A 25988-nucleotide genomic window follows, 5' to 3' on the forward strand; every position below is an offset into this window, starting at 1 on the left:
AATGATTCATGGGATGCATCTTCACACAATATCAAACAGTCACAGAGGTGTTTTCACATCTTTGAGGGATAAACCAAATCAGTCTGTCGCTGAATTCCCACAACATTATTTGTCCAGTTTAGAATCATGATTTTCCCAGCCTCCGCCACTACCAGGCTCACTTTCAGTCTGAAGAGGTCTTTGGCAGGTGGCCCGGCTCATGACCCAAGGGATCTTGAAAAGCTGCACTGCTCCTTTGGAACTTAGTCTGGGTTTAAACTTAGTCTGGAAGTGAAAGAGTCCCTATAGTATATCATAAACAAAGTACATTTTATATGACAGCCCTGTACTGCCATGAGAACCTGTAGAAGTCCATCCTGGGGTCACTAAGAACAGCATTTGATGAGAAGATACAGTTCACGGTTAGCACTGCATAACTAGCTCCTCACTTGTGAGGACATGGGTAATTCCTGATAAGTGTCCAATTGTCATCTTGAAATAGGGGACATTTGGAGCAGTACAGGCTCCTATAGTAAATGATTAATGTGTATTTTTCTGATCTTGACAGATTCCAAAAGAAGAGCAGATTGCTACCCATAAAACTAACCAGCATCAATGTGGAATTACTGGAAGAATCCAAAGTCTTTGCAGAAATGGTATGCTTACTCCAATGTTTCTCAAAAACCAGCTATTTTAAAGGGACCGGGGTCAATATAAATGAAATAAATGGAGGCTAAGATAAAATATGTCAGAAAATTCGCATAAAGGTTATTTTAAGGTGGCATGTTAAAACAATAATGGGCCATTAGGCTGTCTTGTTAAAGGCATTAAAGTCACAGGCACAATGCATGAGTCACATGGGCAAGATCTTCCACTTTATATACAAAATCTTCAATATTGAATTTCTGGTAAAAGTAAGATGCTAGAATTTCTGTGTATATTATTATAAATATTTAAGTTCAGTTGTAGTCAGGGGAATAAGCAAAGTATTAATGACTCTAGAAATTTGCCATCAAAATGCTGCACGCTATAAATAATATTACAATAACAGACTTCAATACAGTTTTTCTTTATAACTGTGTATTTAAAAATAATCTTTTGGCTGATCATTTTACATGCAAGCATGCTGCCTTTTACAAGCATGCATCTCCTTGTCAGAGACTTTAGCAATTATTTTTAAACCAGAATGTGAGCACCTCTGCTGACAAGGTAAGGTACTAGGCAATTTAATAAAGTGTAAGAAATTATTGCCTCACCTTCTAACTTAGAGACTGCGGCTTGACGTGTCGGGAGAATGTCCCCGGAGCTCAGCCCTTCTGGTGTGTGCACCGCTGAAATCTCCAGGACCCGCACCAAAATCTAAAACATAGAAGATACTCAATAAGTATTTGTTAAAAGAAAAAAAATTATTAATGAATTCTTATTGTTTTGATAATTACTTGGATAATAAATTCTTACCTTCCTTTTCTGACTGCTATCCATGATTTTGGAGACTATAACTTTTTAACTCATTTGTCTTATTTAATTTTGCAGCAACTAACACTGGAGAAATATTTCTCCTATTAACTCTTTTAGGGATGTTGGTGCTTAAATTTATAAATTTTATGAGACATGGAGCTCTTTGTGGTGAATTTATTTGGCTAGAAAACATGACTTTGCTTTTTTGAATTTATTTATTTATTTGCTTTTCTGTTTGTTTACTTTTATTTTTAGGCTATTAGTGGCATAACATCAACAGTAAGAAAAACACTGAAAAAAAAAAAAAGAAAAACACTGGATACAGAGGTACATATAAAGATATTTAGCTCCCATTTATGTACAATGTTTGATGATACCTAAAGTACCTACTTCGTCCTAATAGAATCTCTGGACCTTTAAATGTTTTCAGCTATTGTAATTAAATATCTCATATCAGATACACTATATGGGAATTTTTTTTAATTGAAGTTTAGTTGATTTACAAAGTTGTATTAGGGGAATTCTTTTTTTTTTTCTTTTTTCCTTACTTAAAATATATTAATAGATATAGTGTTAGACGTTGCTATTTAATTGCTTTCTGAATGTCTTGCATTGTCATTTTTAATCTTTAAAAATTGAGAGAAGAAAAAAGTCTTTATTTTTCCATGCAGCAGTGTTCAGGACTTTAGAAAGGAGCTGATGCCTGAGCCCTGTGCTGGGGCACCGCCGAGTCCCAGCGGGCAGGCTATCCTGGGTGTTTTTCGGAGTCGCGTAATGCAAACCCTTGTCTTTAAAGGGGTGGGGAAGGGGCGTTTAGAGAGTAAAAGGGACGTAACAAGAGTATGGCAGAAGACTCCAGATGCTAGCTAGCCCTTACAGATGCTTTGATGACAGGAAACTCGTATAAATAAATGATGACGGTACACGGAACTAGATGTGGAAAGGAGAAAAAGATACTGGATCACAAGATACATATCTGCACTCAGAAAATCAAGGGTGAGATTACTGAAAACAGTTGTTGGGATTTTTTTTTAATTTGATCCCATTGACTGAATCACTGAACAGGACGTTTTTCACTTTCAGTTTTCATGTTTTGGCTGACCTAGGAAATCTCATGTTTTGCTCTGCGACACATGCTTTTAGAAAAACCTGTTATTTCTGCCACTCTGCACCTCCCTGTCCCCACTGAACCACTGGGCGTTGGCAGAATTCAGAGTTCCAGTGCAGTAAGCAAAGGCAGGGAAATGATACGATGTGATGCAGCTAAAGTCCCCACGATGACAGTCCACGCCTGTGTTGGTGGCTGGAAGGGAGAGGGGCTGCCACCCAGAGTTTTCACAGTGACTGTTTCAGGCAGTTTCTAAATTGACAATGAAAGCAGGAGGAGAAAAGAAACAAGAAAAGGAAAGATTCCCTTTCCTTGAGGGAAAAAAATAATTCAAAAGTATCTGAGAAAACTTAGCTATGGTAATTCCCTATTCCAAACATATACAAGTCACAAGCAACCTTATTCTTTAGTTTCTGGGCACATTTCTGAGTTTAGCACAATAGGGAGAAGAAAATTGGAGGTTAGTGAATCCAGTGGGGCAAGAGGTGAAGAGGACTAAATTTCAGTCAAGACAACAAGCAAAGTACAAAGAATACAGTTTCTCTTTCATGTGCTTTGATCGTCTTTCCTGTTTTACCCTTAATGAATACTTTCTCAAAACTAAAAATAAAACACTGCATTCTATTAAGTTAGGCTTTTCCTCCTAGGGAATTCTAAGTGGGTAAGTGTGTGTTTCTCATCTATGAATATAACTATATATTCATATTTTCATAGGTATAGTTTATACACATATGCATGCATATGTATATTTTTCTGTTGCTGGAAATCAGGCAATGGACAGGAAAAACAAGAAAAAGTAGTCCATGCTAAAGATCCGAAAGAAAATGTTAGTTTCTTTAAACTGTTCTTATAACTTTAGTAACCGACACTGGTCAAACTCAGTCTGTATATCAGATTTGCAGTGGTGGCATAAAGCCACACACACGCCACAAGAAGCAGGGGCGAGAGTAAGGTGGGGAAGTGTCTCTAGCCCCCCACTCCGTGTTATACAAAGAAAGCCTCGTCCTCAGCTCCACACTGTAGCCCCTGGAAGGTAACAGCTGAGAAAGACACTTATTAAGTACATTTCATGTCAACATTTAAGGTGCATCATGTGTGCACGCTCAGGGTGAAACGGCTTTTCATTCTAAATAAAATGCCTACAAGGTCTCACATTATTCTATTTAGAAAATAATGAAGTAAGAGATGCTATCCTGGAAGCTTTAATTTGATTTTGTTAGCTTGCTTATGTTTTACACAAAGGCCACATGGGTATGTCCTCAGAATGCAAGAACACACACTACTCAGAGCGGTGTTCTCACTCCGTGATACTAGTTACAACTTGCTTACTTGCAGATGGGACCTTGGCCATGATGCAAAGATGCTAATATATACATGGTCAGCAACTATACTCATTACAAACACGTTCTTGTCAACTAAATGATTTAAATAATCATATTAATAAATACATGATAGTCATACATACAAGTCACCTTTTCTCCCCCACTGATGGCTTTGATTACTTTGACAGACTAAGATATGTTAATGATACAAATTAGGAGCAAGAAGAATTAAAAGGGTGTTTAACTCTGATTCCAGGCTGTCAATTTCCTATAATGCTACCAACTTACAGATAGATGATTAAAATTGTTTCGTTTAGGAATTTTGAATATTTTAAAAATTGAATGGGTTTCTGGGGGAGGAAAAAAGAAAGAAAAATCTGTGCTTAGCTAATTAGACGTCCCTATTTGATTTAACAATAGAACAGGATTATTCTTTGAGCATTGAGATCATCTTGCATTATGATAAGAGCCTACTTTTTTCTATTACAAAATGAATTTGCAAATTTGGCCCAGTGTGTTTGTCTGATTCTTTATATTTATATTATTCATTTATTTTCTTAATTATAAGTTTATAAAGAGAATGGTCATTTACTCCTTAACTTGTTTCTAAAGCAGTTTTTTCCAAAACATGAAACTAGATAGAGTAGGTAAGTCCCAGATACATGAAACATGATTCCTTTCTCTAGTGGCTAAGAATCTAATAGAAAAATGGTAGATGTACACCAGTATATTGCAGAATCTTGTGAGAGATGTAATAGTAAACACAGTTACTTTGATTGCATGGGGGTGAGCTTGGATTTTTTTTTTTTTCAGACATCTTAGAACTTTTAAACCCTGATTTGGTAACTATATAACTATTGAGAAATTTACTTAATCTCTTTGGATTTCAATTGTATAATGTGCATGATGAGGAGAATAATAATACCAATCTATCAGACACACGGAAATATTAGTTGAGCTAATACATGTGATCTACTTAGACACTGGTACATAGTGAGTGCTTTCATGATATCCAATGCTTACCCCAAAGATCAAATATAACCCCATGGTCTTATCAGTTTGCTTTATTGTACTATCCACTATACTATGAACCATTTGAGGTCAGAAATTATATCTCATTCCTTGTTGTATCCCCACTGATTCAACAGAAATTGAATAAATGCTGAAGGGATGAATGAATGCTTGATAATCAATTGGTTCAATAATATTTAGTTGTTCAGAGGCTTTAGTAAAATCTTCATCCTCCTATCTATGGGATGGTCAACATTTTTGTTTGATTTAATGTTAAAAAGCATGAAGTGGAGCACAGAAGAAAGCAGAACCCTCACCTAGACTCTCATATAACCAGAACCAGTTCTGGGGGTCAGTGGAGTGACACACCACTCTTACATTTGAATATATTATAATAAAGTCTAGTTTGAAAAATTCTAAAAGGAAATCAGTAATAACAGTCTCCAATTTTTAAAAAAACAATCTGAGGATGCCCAAGTAAATTGGCACTCTTCAGTGAATGGAACTGAATGAAGATGGGCCAATGAAGAGAGCCCCATGCAGGAAGTCAGAGCCTTCACCTTAAGTCCCCTCTGGCAGTTCCATGACTTTGGACAAGTCACTTTACCTCTCTAAGTTTCACTTTCGTCATTTGTAGATAAAAGATGGAGGACTTAATGGTCTTTGATTTCTTCTAAGTGTAAAATTCTGAGTCATTTCGTTTTGTTTTCTTATTTGTCTTAACTTTATAGGAATGTGTTTGCTTGTGTCCTTTTAGCCCAGATAAAGAATTGTTAAAGTAGGTGGGGAGGACTTGAAAACTGAACGAGCTGATTGCATTTGCAGTCCAAATGTAATTTTTGTTTTCTGTGTGATATTTTAAAATTAATCGTGGGTCTAGTTCAGTAAGGAATTTTTTTAAATTAGATATTTTGAACCACCATATTGTTCTGGAAAATATAATAGAGCTAGAACTAAAATTTTGTTCTTTAGCTGGACAAGCTTTTTTTTTTTTTTTTTTAATACAAAGCATTGCACTCTGATTCAATCAGTTATCAATCATTTTTAAGCTTTCAAATAATATGAAGTAACAGTTGCTTGCATTTGCTTCAGTTGATAGATTACCAGGCAGATTTACATGTGTAATCTCATTGTTTGACTCAACTATACACAAAGAGCTATGTGTTTAGTATCCTCCTTGAACCTTCAGATCTACTCTTCTGCCGCAGTAGACTGGCCTCTATGGACCATATGAATAACGTGTTTGCCCTGGCGAAAGATCGGTAGAAGAAAGAAAGAAGAGTGGTCATATGTCCTATTTCCCTTTTATGACGTTCCTTTAGCTGGCTAGGGTCTCCTCTACAGACTTGTTCTCCTTCCAAGTTCTACACTTTGTTGTCGTTCAGCTGCTAAGTCCTGCCGGACTTTTGGAGAAGCAAAGGGCAACCTGCTCCAGGGCTCTTGCCTGGAAATCCCATGGACCGAGGAGCCTGGTAGGCTGCGGTCCATGGGGCCACAGAGAGTCGGGCACGCCTGAGCGACCTTTTACCGTTACTTGCTAGCATGCCATTATGGAAAGGGAACTGGCAGCCCACTCCAGTATTCCCGCCCAGCCTGGCGGCCCGCTGGCCACGGGGCCGCGCGGAGTCGGACACGCCCGAAGCGACTTCGCCTGCGTGCCTGACTCTTGGCGGCCCCATAGACCGCAGCCCACCGGGCTCCCCTGTCCACGGAATTCTCCAGGCCAGAACTGGAGTGCTGGCCGCTTCCTTATCTAGGAGATCTTCCCAACCCAAGCATCAAACCCACGTCTCCTGCATGGGTAGGCAGATTCTCTACCACTGAGACACCAGAGAGCTGGTCTACCTGCTCAAGGATGAAGAAAATCCCGTCTCCCACACTATACTTTACAGCGCGCGGGTACTGCACTCACGCTTTTAGGATCACTGTGTCTTTATTAAATCCTAATCAATCACACCACATCTGAGTGTGTCATTTTCCATGTTTTATAAGCTAAGAAACTAAATTTCAGCCTTGCCTATATTTTTAAATATCCACAGAAAAGAGAACTAGATCATTCCAATGTACAACTTCTGTACTTGCTTTGGGGCTTCTATTTTATCAATTAATCTTTTTTGAAATATTCAGTATGTATATTCTGAGAAATACAGTGAATGTTTTGAGAAGTAAAAATAAATCAAGGAAAAGAATGTGCTTTTGTATATCTCCCAACCTAGTGCAACAATGTACACTTGCAATAGTGATATCTATATTAGAAAAGAAGTCAAAATACCAGACTTTAGTGTAAAGACTTACCTGAACTGAAATCTGGGGTCTTCCACATACTGCATGGGTGACCTTGAATAAATTACTTAACGGTCTGAAATTTATATTGTTTGCCATTGTAAAATAAAACTACTTGCTCTAACGTTGTCATGTAAGATGGGCATTTAAAAAGCATTCCTAAGTACTGTAGGTGTGTATATATATACACATTAATTTATTACATTTTATGTTTTTAACATTGGAAGATGCTATCACTATGAGAATATGTAGTGATCAAAAGCTTTAAGAAAAACAAATGTAATACCCATTAAACAGCAGCTAATACTGTCAGATTATATGTGACAAATAGCTACCAATTTCAGGTATCTTCAGTAACATTTCAGAGTATAAGGATTGATTTTTAAAAATTTCTCAAGTACAGATGTATTTAAGATCAGTCATGTGGAGTAGGAATAAAATTTCATTAAATATTCCTAATGAAATGTATTTTAGAGAATTCCTAAAGTCTACCTTTCCAGAAACTGAAAAATTAGGTAATTTGTTTCAGCCACCTGGGTCTCCTAAGTCAGAATACAATATATTCTCTTTGGCTATCAAAAGCATCCTTTAAGTTCTTTGTGTTGCTTCTGCAAAGCCCTCATTATATAGTATTTTAAATGACTTGTGATGAGAACAGTCTCTAGAGAGTAACTGTTTCAGGACAAATAAGCCTAAATATTCTTCTTGGGCATACTTATCTAAATGATTCAGATTACTGATGCTATTAAGGACCATCTTACACTCGAAATATACATTAAAAATGGAATCCTTCAAGATATACATAAATGAACCACTTTGAGCTGATGGCCATGATGATGGTGATGATGATGATGGTGATGATGGTGATGATAAGGATAGTGATGAAGTCGAAGGAGGGTAATAACAATAAGATAATATTTAATATTCAGTGGATGTTTACTCTCAGCAGATGATAGCATAACTGACATATATATTACTTTATTTAATCATTTCAGTAATGTACAGTAATATAATGAGATAATACTATAAATTGCCATAATTTTTTAAATGAGGGAACAGAGGATCAGAAAACCATATTTCAGTTACATAGCTATTAAAAGTTCATGCCAGATTTCAAAACCAGAATTTTCTCTCAAGGATTGTGGTAGACATTGTAGTTATTTTTTCCTATGGTAAATTCCATTCCTCCCCTCCTATATAGCTATCAGTACCAGGGTTGCCCTAAACTAATCATTAAATGTCATTTTTCTGACCAAAGGGATATAATTCTGTAATCAGCAAGGTTTAAATATTAAGTAAGCATCTACTATAAGCCTGGCTCTATTCTAGGCACTGAAGATATGGTAGTGAATGGAGAAGAAAGATCTTTGCCCGTAAGGCATTAACAATAATAAGAGACTGACCTGCAAACTAAAAGTATATGAACACACTAATAATGTAGTAGTTATAACCATGAACTTTGAAATTAGAAAATACAAATTCAAATTATCCTTCATCACTTTCTACCAATGATCTTGGAAAAGTTAGTTAATCTCTCTGAAGCCCAGTTTCCTCATCTGCTAATTAAAAATAATAATATGCATGTGTGTGAGCTCAGTCGTACCCGACTCTTTGTGACCCCATAGACTGTAGCCTGCCAGATTCCTCTGTACATGGGATTTTCCAGGCAAGAATAGTGGAGTGAGTTGCCATTTCCTTTTCCAGGGATCTTTCAACCCAGAGATCGAATCAGTCTCTAGCATCTCTTGCACTGGCCGGTGGGTTCTTTACCACTCGCACCCCCTCATTCAAAATAACACTGTTGCACAATATGAAATAATATATATAAAGAACCTCGCATAGGGTTTAGAATGAGTGCTTGATATGGTAGCTATTTTTAAGTGCATCACAGATGCATGTACAGAGATATTGAAAAAGGAGTGATTACCTTACATTCACCTCCGATTGCCCCCTCCTCATTTATCACACTTCTTTTTTTCTACTTCAGGTATCTATTAAGAACATAACATATTCAGGAAGACTTTTAATACTAATCAATTCAATTCCCACAAAAATTTCTTCACCAAGCTTAATAAAACACCAATCAACTCTTAAGTCTTAAAAATCCCGTGAATCAGATTTATTTTGTTTAGTATTTGAGGATTGTCAACCATGCTTTTTATATTTGCTCAAGAAAGAACATCTGACTCGATTACAGACAGCTAAATTTTCTTGTAGATTCTGAAGAAAAAGCTAGCTTCGTGTCTAATTCTTGACAGTGGGTGAGTGCATGTGAAGCATAAATCCAAGCACTCATTTTGGTGCTCTGAGAGAGGGCGGTCTGAAGACGTGGCTGACCCCGCGTAAGGCAGGCAGGGCGACAGTGAAAGCAAGTCAGTCCTGGTTCCTGCCCAGCCCTGGATAGTGCCATTACAAACACAAAATGCAAAGAAGCAAAGCACATTTCTTTTTTATGTATCATTTAAGTCAGTTTTTGTTGCTTTTTTTCCTTCAACTGAAACCCAGGAGTTCTAACACACACAAAGCCTGCACTATTATAATAGGGGGGAGAAATCAAGGGGCAAATATATTTTTCACGTATTTTATTCAGGCAGGAATCACAATGAAAGACTGAGCTGAAGCTGGTATGGATGCTCCGACTTGTGCCCTGAGCCACCCTCAGGCTTAAGGCATTAAGCTGTGCAAACCGGCAATGCTTCATGAAATGAGGATGCCGAATCATTGATCATGAGTCCACTGTCGGTTCTGGACATAGCTAACTAATATTTAGAGAATCGAACGCTACAAAGCCTCAGTCTTGAGGTCCTTTGCCATTTGCAAATGAAAATTGCAATGGGGAAATCACAAAATAACTTAATACCAAATAAAAAGAAATGATTTCAGAAAGTTTTTAGCTAAGTCTGGTTTGTTAATAACTTTTTTTATTTTTGGTAGTAGATTCTTTGTTCCCCCTTTCTTTAACAAAACTATACGAATGAGGGTCTGGAACTGGCTTTATCTTCCTCATATTTCTACATAAACTGTTGGGTTTGTGTACCTGTTTGTTTTTGCTGCCATTTCTTAAACACACTGAAATAGAATTCTGACGTGGGTTGGCTCACATAATTGTAAAATTTCTTGTGTGAATTTTTTCCTGTTAAACATGTCAGGGAAGAAATATGCAACAAATAATAAAATGGATGCAAACACTCATCAATCAAGAGCTGCCTGCCACTTCAGTGGTTTACTAGAAGGGTCCTCAGAGTGACAGCTCAAATACATGTTGGCAGGCCAATCAAAGCTTTAGAAATAAAACAAAACATTTCAAATCAGCCCCTCAACTTTCTAAAGCTCTGACAGTTGGTTTGCAATTTCATTTTTTACATTAGTTTTGAATTTCTTTATTAAATCATTTTCAGTCTGACCCTCCGGCTGTCACTTATATGCCAATACTGTTGATGGCAATAAAAAGTAATGTATCTGTAATCTTTGGAGAATGGTGTTCTGAAGACATATTCAAGATTTATTTTAAAGTTCATTGATAATATTGTCATTTTTTATTCTTTCAGACATTAAGTTATGTAATCAAAATGTAAAAAAGTACTTTAAAACCAAAGAAAGAGATAAAAGGGAAAAAAAAAAAGGAATTTGTTCTACTCATTTCACTACTATTCTCCTGTCTATAACCTATTGTTCTTTTTTGAAGTTCTATAAATATAAAGAGATATAACTCAACAGAAATGCTTAGATTAACACTGATCTTAATTTGCTTTAGTTTTGACTTGAGAAGTCCAAATATTCATGCCAAAATTATTTACAGTGGGGTTACTCTTGTATTGGTTCAGTCATAGATTGTCATTTTAATAACAAAGGCCTCAGCGTGATTTGTAAAGTTTTAGATCTGCTGTTGGTCTTGTTGAGGACATATGAAGCATGGCAGCAAAAGGAAGGGATCTTGTTAATGCATAAGGATGAATAGAAATTTCCATTTCGATTTTCATTTCAAGCTGGGAAAGCAGATGTATTCTAAGAGACAGCACCACTGAACTAAATTCTTCTTTGCACCCAGCATTTCTCTCTTGAGGCAAATATCCTTTTCCTTTTTTCCTAAATAATTCACAAATTGCTTCTGCACAGAGGCCAAAGAGGGTCAGAACAAAATTCAATTACTTCATATCACCATATTCTCCTCTTACAAGGGAAGACTGTGGTATGAGGTCTGCAGTCTTAATCATATATGAAGTTTAAATGCCAAGCAGATGATTATACAATTTGGGGGTCGGGAGAAATCACTGAATATTCTGTATGTTTTATTTTTTAAAGATAGGCTCATTCTTATCTTTTATGTATCTATCACAGTAATTCTTCATTAAATCCTTCCCAAACTGCCCTTTTCCAGGATTTTTTGTAATTATCTATGCCTACACACAGACCACAAACCATGCCCTGTGTCACATTGGGTCTCATCAACATGTCACATCGTGTCCTGTCACTTTATAGAGCACAGTGTGACAGATGAGATTTCAGAGCAAGGACTGCATTATCTCTTGGCATAATAAAACATGAAAAAAAATAGATTTCTCATCTTTTTTCTATCTATTTGCACTTGCACACACCATATGGATTTTTCTATAAGATTCTCAAAGATCATTAGAGTTAAATAATTCTAAATATGCATTCTTCTAAGCATTGACTTTTCTTCCCTTTTTTTTTTTTTTCAATGAAGAGCAATGATTCTAATCTAATGTCAGTGATGAGAAATCAGAGACAGGTAATAAATTATTGAAATACTGTGTTTACCATTATTATTTCTTTTGTTGCTTACAAAAGTTCAGTAGGTTAATTCTGATAAAATGAATTATTCCCATTTTACAACAAAAATACAGAAGCACTGAAAGAGTAAATGATGTATCTCAAATCATATATTATCCAAAGACTAGAAGCCTTTCTGTTTCTCTAAGTGGCCAGATAACATGTTCAAAGCGTAGTTATTGTTCATGAATATTGAAAACTTAGAAGATAATTATGCTGTATGTTAATCTGTGTCATTTTAAAAGATGTTCATGTTGTATAGACATGTATGTTAGGCAGAATTTTGGCCCCCATTGGCCTTTGTCCCCTTATGTTACACTTGCAAATTTACTATGTTACATGGCAAAGGGGGATTTACAATATAATTAAAGTAACAGATCTGTTGACGTCAAGATGGATTGTTTTGGATTATCTGGTAGCCTCAGTGTAATCACACAAGCTCTTCAAAGCACAAGGGCACATCAGAGAGATGTGACAGAAGTGAGAAAAATTCAGGAGACAAGAATATCGTGAAGCACCAGTACTGGCTTGAAGATGGAGGAGGCAATGTGTCAAAGAAGCAAGAACCTCAGTCCTACAACCTCAAAACACCAAATTATTCCAAAAACCTGAATGAGATTGTAAATGGATCCTTCCTCAGAGCTTTTTAGCTAAGAACCCAGCCAGTCCACAGCCCTGTTAGACTCTCAGCAGAATACCTAACTAAGCCCACCTGGCTTTCTGACCCATATAAACTATTAAGATAATACATAGTTATTCCTTTAAGACAGTAAACTTATGGTAATTTGTAGCTACAGTAATAGAAAATTATACAGCCTGACACTTGCCTGTCAGAGCCATAATATCAATGAGTTCTGCACACAAAAATCTGTGTTTAGTTTTCTCCCATGTGGGTGATAGTTGCTGAATTGTGTCCTACTCTTTGTGACCCGTGCCAGGCTCCTCTGTCCAAGGAGTTTTCCAGGCAGAATACTGGAGTGGGTTGCCATTCCCTTCTCCAGTTTCTCCCATGTAAAACAGGACAAATGTTATCATCTGTGGATTCTCCTGCTGACACTGATTAAGTCAATGTAGTTAGCAACTCTTTAGGCATAATTCCCTGTGGCCTCACATGTTCTACTCTCTAGGCATTTCCACTGTAGAAGGAAACCACGAGCTGGAAAATGCTGAAGTCTGTTCCCATGGACATGGGTATGAGTTGACCAAGAACTTCAGCCTTTTGGTTCACTTCAAGCTCTTGTACTGGCAGTGACTCAGGAAGAGGGGAGATTTCCCCACATTAGAGAGCAGGGCAAGGCCATCAACAATGCGATAAACTGACCTTTTGATATATTAGGTCACGCATACTTCTGTTGTTGCTGTTGTTAAGTTGCTAAGTCATGTCCAACTCTTTGCAACACCATGGACTGTAGTCCGCCAGGCTCCTCTGTCTGTGAAATTACCCAGGCAAGAATACTGAAGTGGGTTGCCTTTTCCTTCTCCAGGGGATCTTCCTGACCCAGGGATCGAGCCCATGTCTCCTGCACTGCTAGGCAGATTCTTTACCACTGAGCTGCCCAGGAAGCCCATGTTTTATCTACCATATTCCATTATTAGTCTGTGGTCAACTCTCCTTCTTTTTTAGTTTAGTGTGAGGCCAATTCTTCTGTTGCTGCAGGAAAGAGTTATGGCAATAGAAATGAAAATGATAGAGAAATTACTACATAGAGCATATGCCTCCACTCTTGCATCCCATACTCATGGAAGACATAAATTCATTGCTGGACCACTTCCTGCTGAGTTGGAGCACATCCTTATGCACAAAGTAATCTCAGCAATGTGCTCTTGGAAACTACTGGCATTTAATACAAATGTCCATTATCGGAAGAACATGGAATTTAAAGTCAGACATATACTTTTGTGTGAATACTGGTTTTACCACCCACTATGTCTGCTGATCAGAGGAGGCAATGGCAACCCACTCTGGTACTCTTGCCTGGAAAATCCCATGGATGGAGGAGTCTGGTAGGCTGCAGTCCACGGGGTCTCGAAGAATCGGACACGACTGAGCGACTTCACTTTCACTTTTTAATTTCATGCATTGGAGAAGGAAATGGCAGCCCACTCCAGTGTTCTTGCCTGGAGAATCCCAGGGACGGTGGAGCCTGGTGGGCTGCCGTCTATGGGGTCCCACAGAGTCGGACACAGCTGGAGCGACTTAGCAGCAGTAGCACGTGTCCTCTGATAAGAGCATATATCTCTCTGGGCTTCAGTTAACTCATATATTAGATAAAGATTGTAGCCACTCTATTAGATTCTTACAGAGGTAAGATGAGTCCATTCATACTTTTAGAACAAGGGTCAGCAGCTACAACTTTGTGTCTGTTTTTGCACAGCCTAAGCACTTACGAATGGTTTTCACTCTTTAAAATGGCTGAAAGAAGTCAAGAAAAGAATAAAACTTGGTGGCTACTGAAAATGTAACCATAAGTATTTCTAGGAAACGGTACTCACTCAGGAACAAATACGATTACTTTCCTTATCAGTATGCTCCATCTCTTGCCTCTCAAACTGTAGCCCCGTCTACTGGAGGCGGCCTTGACCACCATCCCCAGCTGAGTATCACAGTTCCTTGTGCTCGACTCCACTTTAATCCATGTCACTTAAGCTGGGTGCAGCCACGGCTCATTGGCCTTCCTCTGACACTTGGCATTGCCATCTACACTGGTGTGCAGGTACTCCTGACAGGGGATGTGCCTTCGCTCAAGCATCTCTGTATCCTCTAGTCACTGCTGCCACCTGCTATACTAGAATCGCTGTGATCCTCATAAATATTGTGTAACTGAGTGGAGAATACCTTTCTCCCATTTTTATGTTATATTTAACTAAAGGGAGTTACTTATTTAGTCGCTAAGCCATGTCTGACATTTTTGTGACTCCATGGCTTATAACCCAGCAGGCTCTTCTGTCCATGGGATTTCCCAGTCAAGAATACTGGAGTGAATTGCCACTTCCTTCTGCAGGGGTGCTTCTTGACCCAAGGATTGAATCTGCATCTCCTGCATTGACGGGCAGATTCTTAACCACTGAGCCACCAGGGAAGCCTCTAAAGGGAGTAACTAGGATTCTAATAAATTAATTTAGCAGGTATGACTGTGAACTATTTACAAAGCCTTCCCTCTATACTCTAAGATTCTAATAGCGAGAAGGGATTAGTGCGGATTGAGAAACAAATCATGTTTCAGAACAGTGCTAGGCTCTGAGTCACCACACCTTTCCAATACAAAAGCTTTGTTTTAAGGCTAAACTTCTCACAACTGACTCCTTCTACTTAAGGATGTAGACTTAACACTTTTCAGAAGGCTTCAGAATGCCTGATGGAAGCGGTTCATCAGCTTCAGAATTTTTCCAGATTTGTTTAGCCATGTACGAAGCATAGCCATTGCCATCTGAGTGAATTCTAGATGCTTACTATGTAGGATTACCTTTGAAGAAGTAATGCTAGTGTTTCAGTAGAAAAATATATCACTAGGTGTACTAATCATGGAAACAATTTTATAAACCTCTTTCTGTAATAAGTAGATTCAATATGACAGAGCTTATTGTATTAATATCTAAGGTTATGATTGTGGTTATGTTTCTTAATTCATAAAGTCATCCATACCATGTTAAAAGTCCTTTTTCGTATGTAACATGAGTAAAGATTATGATGTTATTCTGGGTTTCCATGGTACTGAATTTAGTGAGGAAATACTCTGTGAATTGCCTTCCTAATATCTATTTCTTTCTGATACTTAACCAACAGAATCTTGATTTTGTTCAGGATGGCAATCCACCTCTCAAAATACTTGCCATCCCTGCTCCTTTGCGAACACAGGTGACCACAATACTGTTTTGGCCAATGAGTTGCAGGCAGAAGTCTACTGAAAGTTTCTGAAACATATTTTCTTTTCTGATAAAAAAAAAGAGAGAGTTGGAACCATGATCCCTTTACCCTGCCTCCCGTTTTTGGTTTTTTGTTTTTTTCTCTTCTTGCAAGCATAATATCTAGCGTTTTAGCCACAACTTTGTGATTATGAGGTAGCAAGCATAAAAATGAAAGCCAACACACACACACAGACAAATATTTGAGTAGAAAGGAAGGGAAAAGTGTGTATCTTGTAGCTCTTCAGGCACTGTACTGCGGAAGCAGCATCTGCAACTACTTCCAGAATTCTTGCTGTGTGAGGAAAAAAGAAGTTTCTATCTGGCTTAAGTTATTATTGCTCAGTTATTCCTTATTTGCAGATCTTTTAAAAAAGTTTCTGATAGATTAGGTTTAACTCTAAAGAATTCATGATTTTTTCACTTATATAAATGATGATTTCATATAGTCAATCTACTATATTTTGTTTCATCTGTTTAAAATACAGTTCATGGAACAGCACTTTCATCTGGCAACTTGTATACTTTTTTAGGCTTATTCTATCACACAGCTGCATATAAATATAGATTTCAGCATGTGGTAAATATTTATTTTCAATTCATATAAAACCAATGTTCATTTTACTGATGTTCAATGTACACACAGTATGAGACACTGGGTAAAACACTTTCCTGAAAACAAAACTAGAAACAATCAATATGAACACATCTAAATAAATAAAAGTTTAAAATATAATGCCCAATGCTAAAATGTAAATAAAATTTAATGCATTATTTATTATGTATTTCCTACTGATATTTTTAGAAAATATATTCTAAGTAAATTCTGTAAAAATGACAAATATGCAAAAGACATTCGTTACAATGTTAATTTTAATAGTGGAAAATTAGAAAAATGTTCTGTCTAGAAACAGGATAAAGGGTGAGCAAATTCTGGGGCACCCACTACAATGCTCATTATATAGTCATTAAAGAACATATTCACAAAAAGCTTAAATTAGCAGTTAAAGTTCTTTATGCTCTAAAATACATATATTGCTGTCTCTTTCAGGCACTTTTCCTTTCTTTTAGAAAGGATGTCTATCTTCTGGGAAGTGATCCATCAGAATTCTTGCTTGTGTTATTTTTTAAGTGTGGCACCAGAGAGATCATAAATCGGCTTTTTGTTGGAAGAAGCCACGGTTTGGGATCTTTGGTGTGCGTACTTCCTGCCATCTGGGGGAATGTAGTGGGCAGAGAGAGAAGCTGATATGCAGAAAGAAGTCAGTAAAAATGGCAAAGATTCTTGGGATGGTGTGAGTGCTTAGCAGTCTTTGAAACTAAGCAACACACTAGTACTTTCAGAATTTGAAGGTTAAATTTTCCTTCAGTTGTTTGATATCTTTCCAGCAATGGCTTCTTTTCTTATATATCAGATTAATTTGCTTTTCTATCACTTTTACACAAATTTGCCTTGATTTAATTCCATTAGAATGTTAAGTAAAAAAATAAAAGTTGGACATAAAGTTGTATTTACATATGTAAAGATAGCAACTACATGAAATATGCAAAGTAAAATATTTTTTAAAATCTATAAAAATACAGAACTCATTCACTTAAAAATATTATTGAACACATACTCTCTACTAGATATGTTTTTTAAGCACTGGGATTATAAGGTGTTTTTTTTTTTTGTCTCTTGGTGTTGTAATTCTTATTAATATTATATTTAAGTTCTTTTTTAGTATTTTAAAATAAATTGGTGTTTATAAGGAAATAACCCTCTTTTCAGGTGGTGTTAGAGGTAAAGAACCTGCCAGTCAATGCAGGAGACATAACACCCGGTTCTATCCCTGTTGGGAAATACCCTAGAAGAAGTCATGGCAACCCACTCCAGCATCCTTACCTGGAGAATTCAATGGACAGAGGAGCTTGGCAGGCAACAGTCCGTAATATATAAAGTATAGACTGGAGAAATATAGCTTTTGTTACAATGCGAGCAAATAGATACAAAGGTTTGAATTGTAGTATGGTTTTATTGTACAGCCGCCAAGTCTCTGACACTTCATGACCCCGTGGGTGGAGCAGGTCAGGTCTCCCTGTGCCCCAGTATCTCCTGGAGTTTGCCCAAGTTCATGTACATCGCCTCAGTGATGCCGTCCAACCATCTCAACCCCCTGTCACCTTCTTCTCCTTCTGCCTTCAATCTTTTCCAGCATCAGAGTCTTTTCCAGTGAGTTGGTTCTTCGCATCAGGTGGCCAAAGTTTTGGAGCTTCAGCTTCAGCATCAGTCCTTTCAATGAGTATTCAGGATTGATTTCCTTTATGACTGACTAGTTTGATCTCCTTGCTGTCCAGGGGACTCTCAAGAGTCTTCTCCAACACCAAAGTTAAAAAGCATCAATTCTGTGGCACTCAGTTTTCTTATAGTCCAACTCTCACATTCATACATGACCACTGGAAAAACCATAGCCTTGACTAGACAGACCTTTGTTGGCAAAGTAATATCTCTGCTTCTTAATATGCTGTCTAGGTTGGTCATAACTTTCCTTCTAAGGGGTAAGAGTCTTTTAATTTATGTCTGCAATCACCATCAGTGATTTTGGAGTCCCCAAAAAATAAAGTCAGCCACTGTTGCCACTATTTCCCATCTATTTGCCATGAAGTGATGGGACCAGATGCCATGATCTTAGTTTTCTGAATGTTGAGCTTTAAGCCAACTTTTCCCACTCTCCTCTTTAGCTTTCATCAAGAGACTCTTTAGTTCTTCTTCACTTTCTGCTATATGTTTGGTGTCATCTGCATATCTGAGGTTATTGATATTACTCCCGACAATCATGATTCTAGCTTGTGCTTCCTCCAGCCCAGCGTTTCTCATGTACTCTGCATATAAGTTAAATAAGCAGGGTGACAATATGACAGTCTTGACATACTCCTTTTCCTATTTGCAACCAGTCTGTTGTTCCATGTCCAGTTCTATCTGTTGCTTCCTGACCTGCATACAGATTTCTCAAGAGGCAGGTCAGGTGGTCTGGTATTCCCATCTCTTGAACAATTTTCCACAGTTTATTTCCACAGTTTATTGTGATCCACACAGTCAAAGGCTTTAGCATAGTCAATAAAGCAGAAATAGATGTTTTTCTGGAACTCTCTTGGTTTTTCAATGATCCAGGAGATGTTGGCAATTTGATCTCTGGTTCCTCTGCCTTTTCTAAAACCAGCTTGAACATCTGGAAGTTCACGGTTCTCGTATTGCTGAAGCCTGGCTTGGAGAATTTTGAGCATTACTTTACTAGCGTGTGAGATGAGTGCAATTGTGCAGTAGTTCGAGCATTCTTTGGCATTGCCTTTCTTTGGGATTGGAATGAAAACTGACCTTTTCCAGTCCTGTGGCCACTGCTGAGTTTTCCAAATTTGCTGGTATATTGAGTGCAGCACTTTCATAGCATCATCTTTTAGGATTTGAAATAGCGCAACTGGAATTCCATACCTCCACTAGCTTTGTTCATAGTGATGCTTCCTAAGGCCCACTTGACTTCACATTCCAGGATGTCTGTCTCTAGGTGAGTGTGAGTGATCACACCATCATGATTATCTGGGTCATGAAGATCTTTTTGTACAGTTCTTTCTGTGTATTCTTGCCACCTCTTCTTAATATCTTCTGCTTCTGTTAGGTCCAGACCATTTCTGTCCTTTACTGAGCCCATCTTTGCATGAAATTTTCCCTTGGTATCTCTAATTTTTTTGAAAATATCTCTAGGCTTCCCCCTTCTGTTGTTTTCCTCTATTTCTCTGCACTGATCACTGAGGAAGGCTTTCTTATCTCTCCTGGCTATTCTCTGCAACTCTGTGTTTAGTTGGGTGTACCTTTTCTCTGTCTTGCTTTTCACTTCCCTTCTGTCTTCAGCTATTTGCAAAGCCTCTTTAGACAGCCACTTTGTCTTCTTGGTTTTCTTTTTCTTTGGGATAGTTTTGTTCGCTGCTTCAGTATTATGTACAATATTACATACTTTTGTCCATAGTTCTTCAGGACCTACTAGATCCGATCCCTTGAATCTATTCATCACCTCCATTGTATATTCATAGAGGATTTGATTTAAGTCGTACCTGGCTGGCCTAGTAGTCCCCATCCCCTTTCTTTAGTTTAAGCCTGAATTTTGCTATGAGAAGCTGATGATATGAGCCACAATCAGCTCCAGGTCTTGTTTTTGCTGACTATGTATAGCTTCTCCATCTTCAGCTGCAAAGAATGTTATCAATCTGTTTTTGGCATTGACAGTTTGGTGATATCCATGAGTAAAGCCATCTCTTGAAGAGTGTATTTATTGTTGAAAAATGGTGTTTTCTAGCAAGTATACTATGATATTATTGTTAAAGTTATAAAAAAATGGAAATATTGAAACATTCATCTTACTTATCAGAGTTTTCTAAGCTGTGTGCCAAAGAACACAATATGCTTATAAATAGGCTAAATGGCTTCTGATCTTCTGAACTATCCTTGGAGGTGGATGGAGCCTGGTATGGCCAGGTGCTTAGGCTGGTTGCTACAAGCTAAAGAGGTCTTTTACAATCTACCTCAATGAGTTGTACATTTATTATTTCTGAATGGGTCATAATAGAGGTTTGGAGACTTGGCTTTAGATGGTCACCTAGGTTCCTCTTTTGGGCTTCCCAGGTGGCTCAGCGTAAAGAGCCTGTCTCAGGGTAAAGAATCTTCCTGTAATGCAGGAGACACTAGTTTGATCCCTGGAAGGTCCTCTGGAGGTGGAAATGGCAACCCACACTAGTATCCTTGCCTGGAGAACCCCATGGACAGAGAAGTCTGGCGGGCTACAGTCCACAGGATATGACTGAGCATGATAATGCAGTCCCTCCTTTCATTGTGATGTCTACAAATTCTGAGGATAACATGCTTGACAGGACATTTAGTTCTATCAAGATGACAGATGGACAAAGTGTAAAACTCTTTTGCCACAGTGGCTAGAAATCTTTGAAATAAAATAATTAATCATATAATTTGAATACATATCTTCATTCTTAACAACATAAATAAAATATTATTAAATGTACAGATTAGGGAGGAAGAAATAAAATAGTTTTTGTTTGCTGATGATGTAAACATCTCTGGGAAATCCAAAATAAAAAATAAAAACTCCTTGAACTAACAAATGATTATAGCAGGGTCACATGATACAAGGCATAAAAGGTTAATGCATAAAAATCAACCATTTTCTATATACTAGCAATAAAAAGTGGAATTTGAAATTAAGAATACAATGCCATTTATATTTGCACTCCAAAATAAAATACTTGTGTATGAATCTAACAAAATATGTTTAGGATCTTTATGAGGGAATCTATAAGATCCTGATGAGTGAAATCAAAGAACTAAATATGTTGAGAGATATTCCTTTTTCATAAACAGGAAAGCTCAATATTGTCAATTGGTCAGTTATTCCCAATTTGACCTATAAATTCAGCACAGCCCCAGTCAAAATGCCAGCAAGTTGTGAATATTGGCAAACTGATTCTAAAGCATATATGGAGAGACCAAACAAGCAGAATAGCTAAATCAGTATTGAAAAAGAACAAAGGCAGAGGACTAACACTACCCAATTCAAGACTTACCTTAAAGCTATGGTAGTCAAGACACTGTGGTATTGGAGAAAGAATAGACAGTAGATCAACAGAGCAGAATAGAGAGCCCAGAAATTGACCCAAATATAGTGAAATAATCTTTGACAAAGTAGCAAAGGCAATACATTGGAGAAGAGATAGTCTTTTCAACAAACAGTACTAAAACAACTGGGTGTCTGTATGCAAAAAATTAATCTAGACACAGACTTTACATTATTCACAAAACTTAACTCAAAATGAATCATAAACCTAATGGTAAAATGCAAAACTAAAATAAAACTCCTAGAAGATAACATAGGAGAAAATATAGACGACTGCACATTGTGATGCCTTTTTAGATTCGGCACCAAAGTAGTCATGATCCATGGAAGAAATAATTGATAAGCCAGAATTATTAAAATTTCTCTTCATGACACTCTCAAAAGAATGAAGAATCCACACACTGGGAGAAAATATTCACAAAAAGCCCATTGATAAGTAACTGTTTAAAATACACAAAGAATTCTTAAAACTTAACAATAGGAAAATATCCTGATTTGAAAAATGGAGCAAAGATCTTAACAGACATCTCATCAAATAATATAAACAGATGGCAAATAACCATATGAAAAGATGCTCAACATTATATATCATTAGGTAATTACAAATTAACACAAAAAAGAGCTATCACTAAATACCTATTAAAATTGCAAAAAATTCAAAACATTGAAACATCAAATGCTGGTGAGAATAGGAAACAGAAAGAACAACTCTTATTTATTAATAGTAAGAATGCAAGAATAGTACATCTAGTTTGGAAGGCAGTCTGTCAGCTTTAACAAAACTAAAAGTACTCTTATCATTTGATCCAGCAATCATGCTCCATGGTATTTACCCACATTAATTAAAAACTTATACCCACATAGAAATCTGCAGATTTATTCATATGGGAAAAAATTCAAAGCAACCAAGATGTCTTTCAGTAGATGAATGTGATAAATAAATTGTGGTACCTCCAGGTAAGACAATTCACTGCTAAAAAGTGATTGAAATATCAAGCCGTAAAAAAAAATATGGGAGAAGGGCTTAAATGTTTATTTCTAAGAAAAATAATTCAATCTGGAAAAGCTGCATATTATATAAATCCAACTGTATGGCTTTCTGGAAAGGGCAAAACTGTGGAGACAGTAAAATTGCCAGTGGTTAGAGGGTATGGAGAGATGATAGGAGCACAGAGGATTTTTAGAATAATGAAACTTCTGTATGATAATATGTTAATGAACACCTGTTATTATACATTTATCCAAACCCATAGAATGTGCCAAACCAAGACTGAACCCTAAAGTTATGTGCTGAATGTTTATGTCCCCTCAAAATTCATATGTTGAAGCTGGGTTTCGCTAGACACTGAGCCTGCTGAAGACTTTATCCTGTGTTTCTCAGCCTCCAACTGCTGCTGCTGCTAAGTCGCTTCAGTCGTGTCCGACTCTTAGCGACCCCATGGACTGCAGCCCACCAGGCTCCTCCATCCATGGGATTCTCCAGGCAAGAGGACTGGAGTGGGTGCCATTGCCTTATTCCTCTCAGCCTCCAGAAAGTGTGAGAAATAAATGTTTGCTGTTTATAAACTTTCTATAGCAGTCTATAACATTCTGTTACAGAAACCAGAAGGGACTGAGCCAACTGATGTAAACTTGGACTCTGGCGGTGTCCTGGAGGGTCATCCCGTGTAAGAGATGTACCGCCGGGGAGGCATGTTAAACGGCTGCAGAGGCTGAGCATGTGGGGAAAGAGGGACTGTTTGGGAACTCTGTACTTTCCCCTCAATTTTGGTATCAACTTAGAACTGCTCTGAAAAATAAAGTTTATTCAATAAAAACGTTAAGAAGAAAGGAAATAAGTGTGTGGCAATTATAAAGTACAAAAAGTGACAGCAGGAATTAATTTAAATAAAAGAGTCGTCACAACAAGTAGAAGCCAATTTCACTAGTTGACAAACTCTCAAAATGAATTTTGAAAAGAAACCTGTTATATAAGGTAGCACATGTAAGATGACAGAGAAAGATTGCATGGGAAAGGGTGTAAAATGATATAGGCAAATATTAAAGAGAGGAAAGTTGATATAATATTAATCAGACAGTTTTGAATTTAAGAGAGAATGATTATTATAAAGTCACTAAACACAGTGATTAAAGGAAAAATTTGACAAGATGCTATAATTCAGAATGAGCTTAAAGCGATCTCAAAATACATAATTCAGAATTCGCCTCTGTTGTGTGGGAAATGGACATATCTTCAATTAGCGTGGGAGATGATATCACTATTTCAGAAGCTGGTAGAGCAAGCAGAACAAAAGTAAGACTATAAATGATTTAAACAAAACACATAGCAAGCTTCATCTCTAAACACCGACTTGTAACTTGAAATCTTAACCCTTACAGTTAATATATTCTCTTGAAACAAAAATTAATCATGAATTAACTGCTATACAACAAATTCCAAAGATCATATTATATAGACACTACCTAACATAATCAATATTTTAGAGCATAAACTCGAGATACAGCCATACTGGACAATAATAATAATTACAGCAACAATAATAGTAAATACTTTATAATATAACATTCTTTTTAACATAAACTACGAAAAATTGGGATTTATTTGAAATTTTATGTTTCTGTCTTCTGATGCAGCAATTTATTTTTAAATTTTTATTGAACATTAAATTTTACAAGATATATATTGCATTTCTTTAAAATCAATAAATATAAGACTTTTGAAAATGAAACCATAACATAATAGAACTAATTAAACAAATATTCCTCATATTAAATAATAATAATGTTTCTTTCTAGTCCATAAAGCAGTAGGACATTTGTACCTTTTCTGGCTCCTTTTCTAAGTAATTCTACCCTGAATGGCTTTTAACCTTTAAGGGATCATCCTTTTATTTATAAATAAGGCAATACAGTCAACCTTTTTTTTCTTTTTTTTTTTTTAATTTTTTATTTTTCAGTGGGTTTTGTCATACATTGATATGAATCAGCCATAGAGTTACACGTATTCCCCATCCCGGTCAGTCAACCTTAAGATTCATTTTTATTTCCATCTTTGTTTTTGTCCAGTCTCAGTCCTTTGGTATCTGGTGTCAGTCAATTTATAACTGGACTAAATAGTCTCCAAACAAATCAGAAGCTTCATTATGTGTTTCTGAACATTTTGAATAAATAAAAAATGATAAAAATAAAATGCTTCCCTATAAAAGCTTATATATGATAGGTAAGCAAATTATGCCATTCTTTAGCAATGCATAAAGGGTATGTAGGATGTTTAGCAGGTCAGAACTGTTTTTTTTTATTTGGTTAGATGTTTGTTTATGAATGCAATTTGCCAAAATTTATATTTACAATTACTGCTGAAAATGCGGATAGATGAGTATGGCTTTGTTTGTATCTGGACCAGATATCAGCAATCTATTGTTTATAGTTTCTATATTTTCATCAAAATTTTCATGGAAATTAAGCAGACTACTCAAACCTTCATTTTGCAAATCAGAGTACCTCAGATCTAAGTGGAACAGTTTCTGTTCTTCTTCTTGTGATTCACATATCTCTTGATGACACCATGAGAAAGCATGATCGTGAGTAAGGTGGGACTCTAAAGAGCAAACAGCAGATACTTTATTATTTCTGTTTTAAACACAGAGCATTTTTAGTTGCTATTCCTTTATCAGAAAAAGTAACTTTGCTCATTTTCATTGAGATGTGATGATGTATATTCACGCATGTGGTATGCGTGAGTTAATTCAGCAGTCACAATTTCTGCCTGAGCGTTGGTTATCTTTGGGAGATGAAGAATACTGTGATTGATTTAGAAGTATTTGCTGGTCTTTCCATGTAAGATTCAGTCTTCACATGTGCTTTCTCCACAATACCTAACTTCAAATTATATTTTCCATATTTTATAGTGTGCTCTGTTTGGTTATGTAGCTCCTGAATATTCCTTTATGTGTCCTTCCATCTGACATTAAAATTGCACAGTTTAGCCTTCTTTTTCATTGAGATATGGGTAATGTTGATGTTGGTATTATTTTGTTCTCAGTTTTATTATATAAACACTTAGAAGAGCTGGTAACAATATTCACAAGATTAAAAACTAAATTAATAGTATCTTGAGGAAAAATCAAAGGCAAACTGTCTTTTTTGGCCCCATCCTAGGGCATGTGTGATCTTAGTTCCCAAGCCAAGAATCAAATCCATGTCCCCTGCAGTGGAAGCACAGAGTCTAAGCCACTGAACTGCCAGCTAAGTCTCCCAAACCAAATTGTTAATGATCATAAGTACAACATACTTAAGCTGCATATTTTCCTTAAAATAATCAAATGATATAACATTGGGTGATCCATTACCAGAAGCTTCGTACCATAATTGTCAGCATCAGTGGTCAGGAAGTACTAGCAATAAGGACGATAGAAGTCAAATGATCCCTGTTGTATCCATTTAACGCTGGAAGAAATCTTGCTCTCATACCTATCT

At 36.8% G+C, this 25988-nt stretch overlaps 1 protein-coding gene across 1 annotated transcript in view; it reads left to right on the forward strand.

The window, feature by feature from the left end:
- LOC136150936 (uncharacterized) overlaps positions 1-23235 on the forward strand; it is a 51766-nt gene extending 28531 nt beyond the window's left edge. The window contains exons 5-7 of the mRNA XM_065911826.1: positions 548-635; positions 1693-1764; positions 23112-23235. Coding sequence (XP_065767898.1) covers positions 548-635; positions 1693-1764; positions 23112-23183 — 232 coding nt within the window. The 3' untranslated portion in view covers positions 23184-23235. The remainder of the gene's footprint in view (positions 1-547; positions 636-1692; positions 1765-23111) is intronic.
- Positions 23236-25988: the final 2753 nt, after the last annotated feature.

Source organism: Muntiacus reevesi, chromosome 19 (genome assembly GCF_963930625.1).
Source record: "Muntiacus reevesi chromosome 19, mMunRee1.1, whole genome shotgun sequence".
Taxonomy (NCBI): Eukaryota; Metazoa; Chordata; class Mammalia; order Artiodactyla; family Cervidae; genus Muntiacus; species Muntiacus reevesi.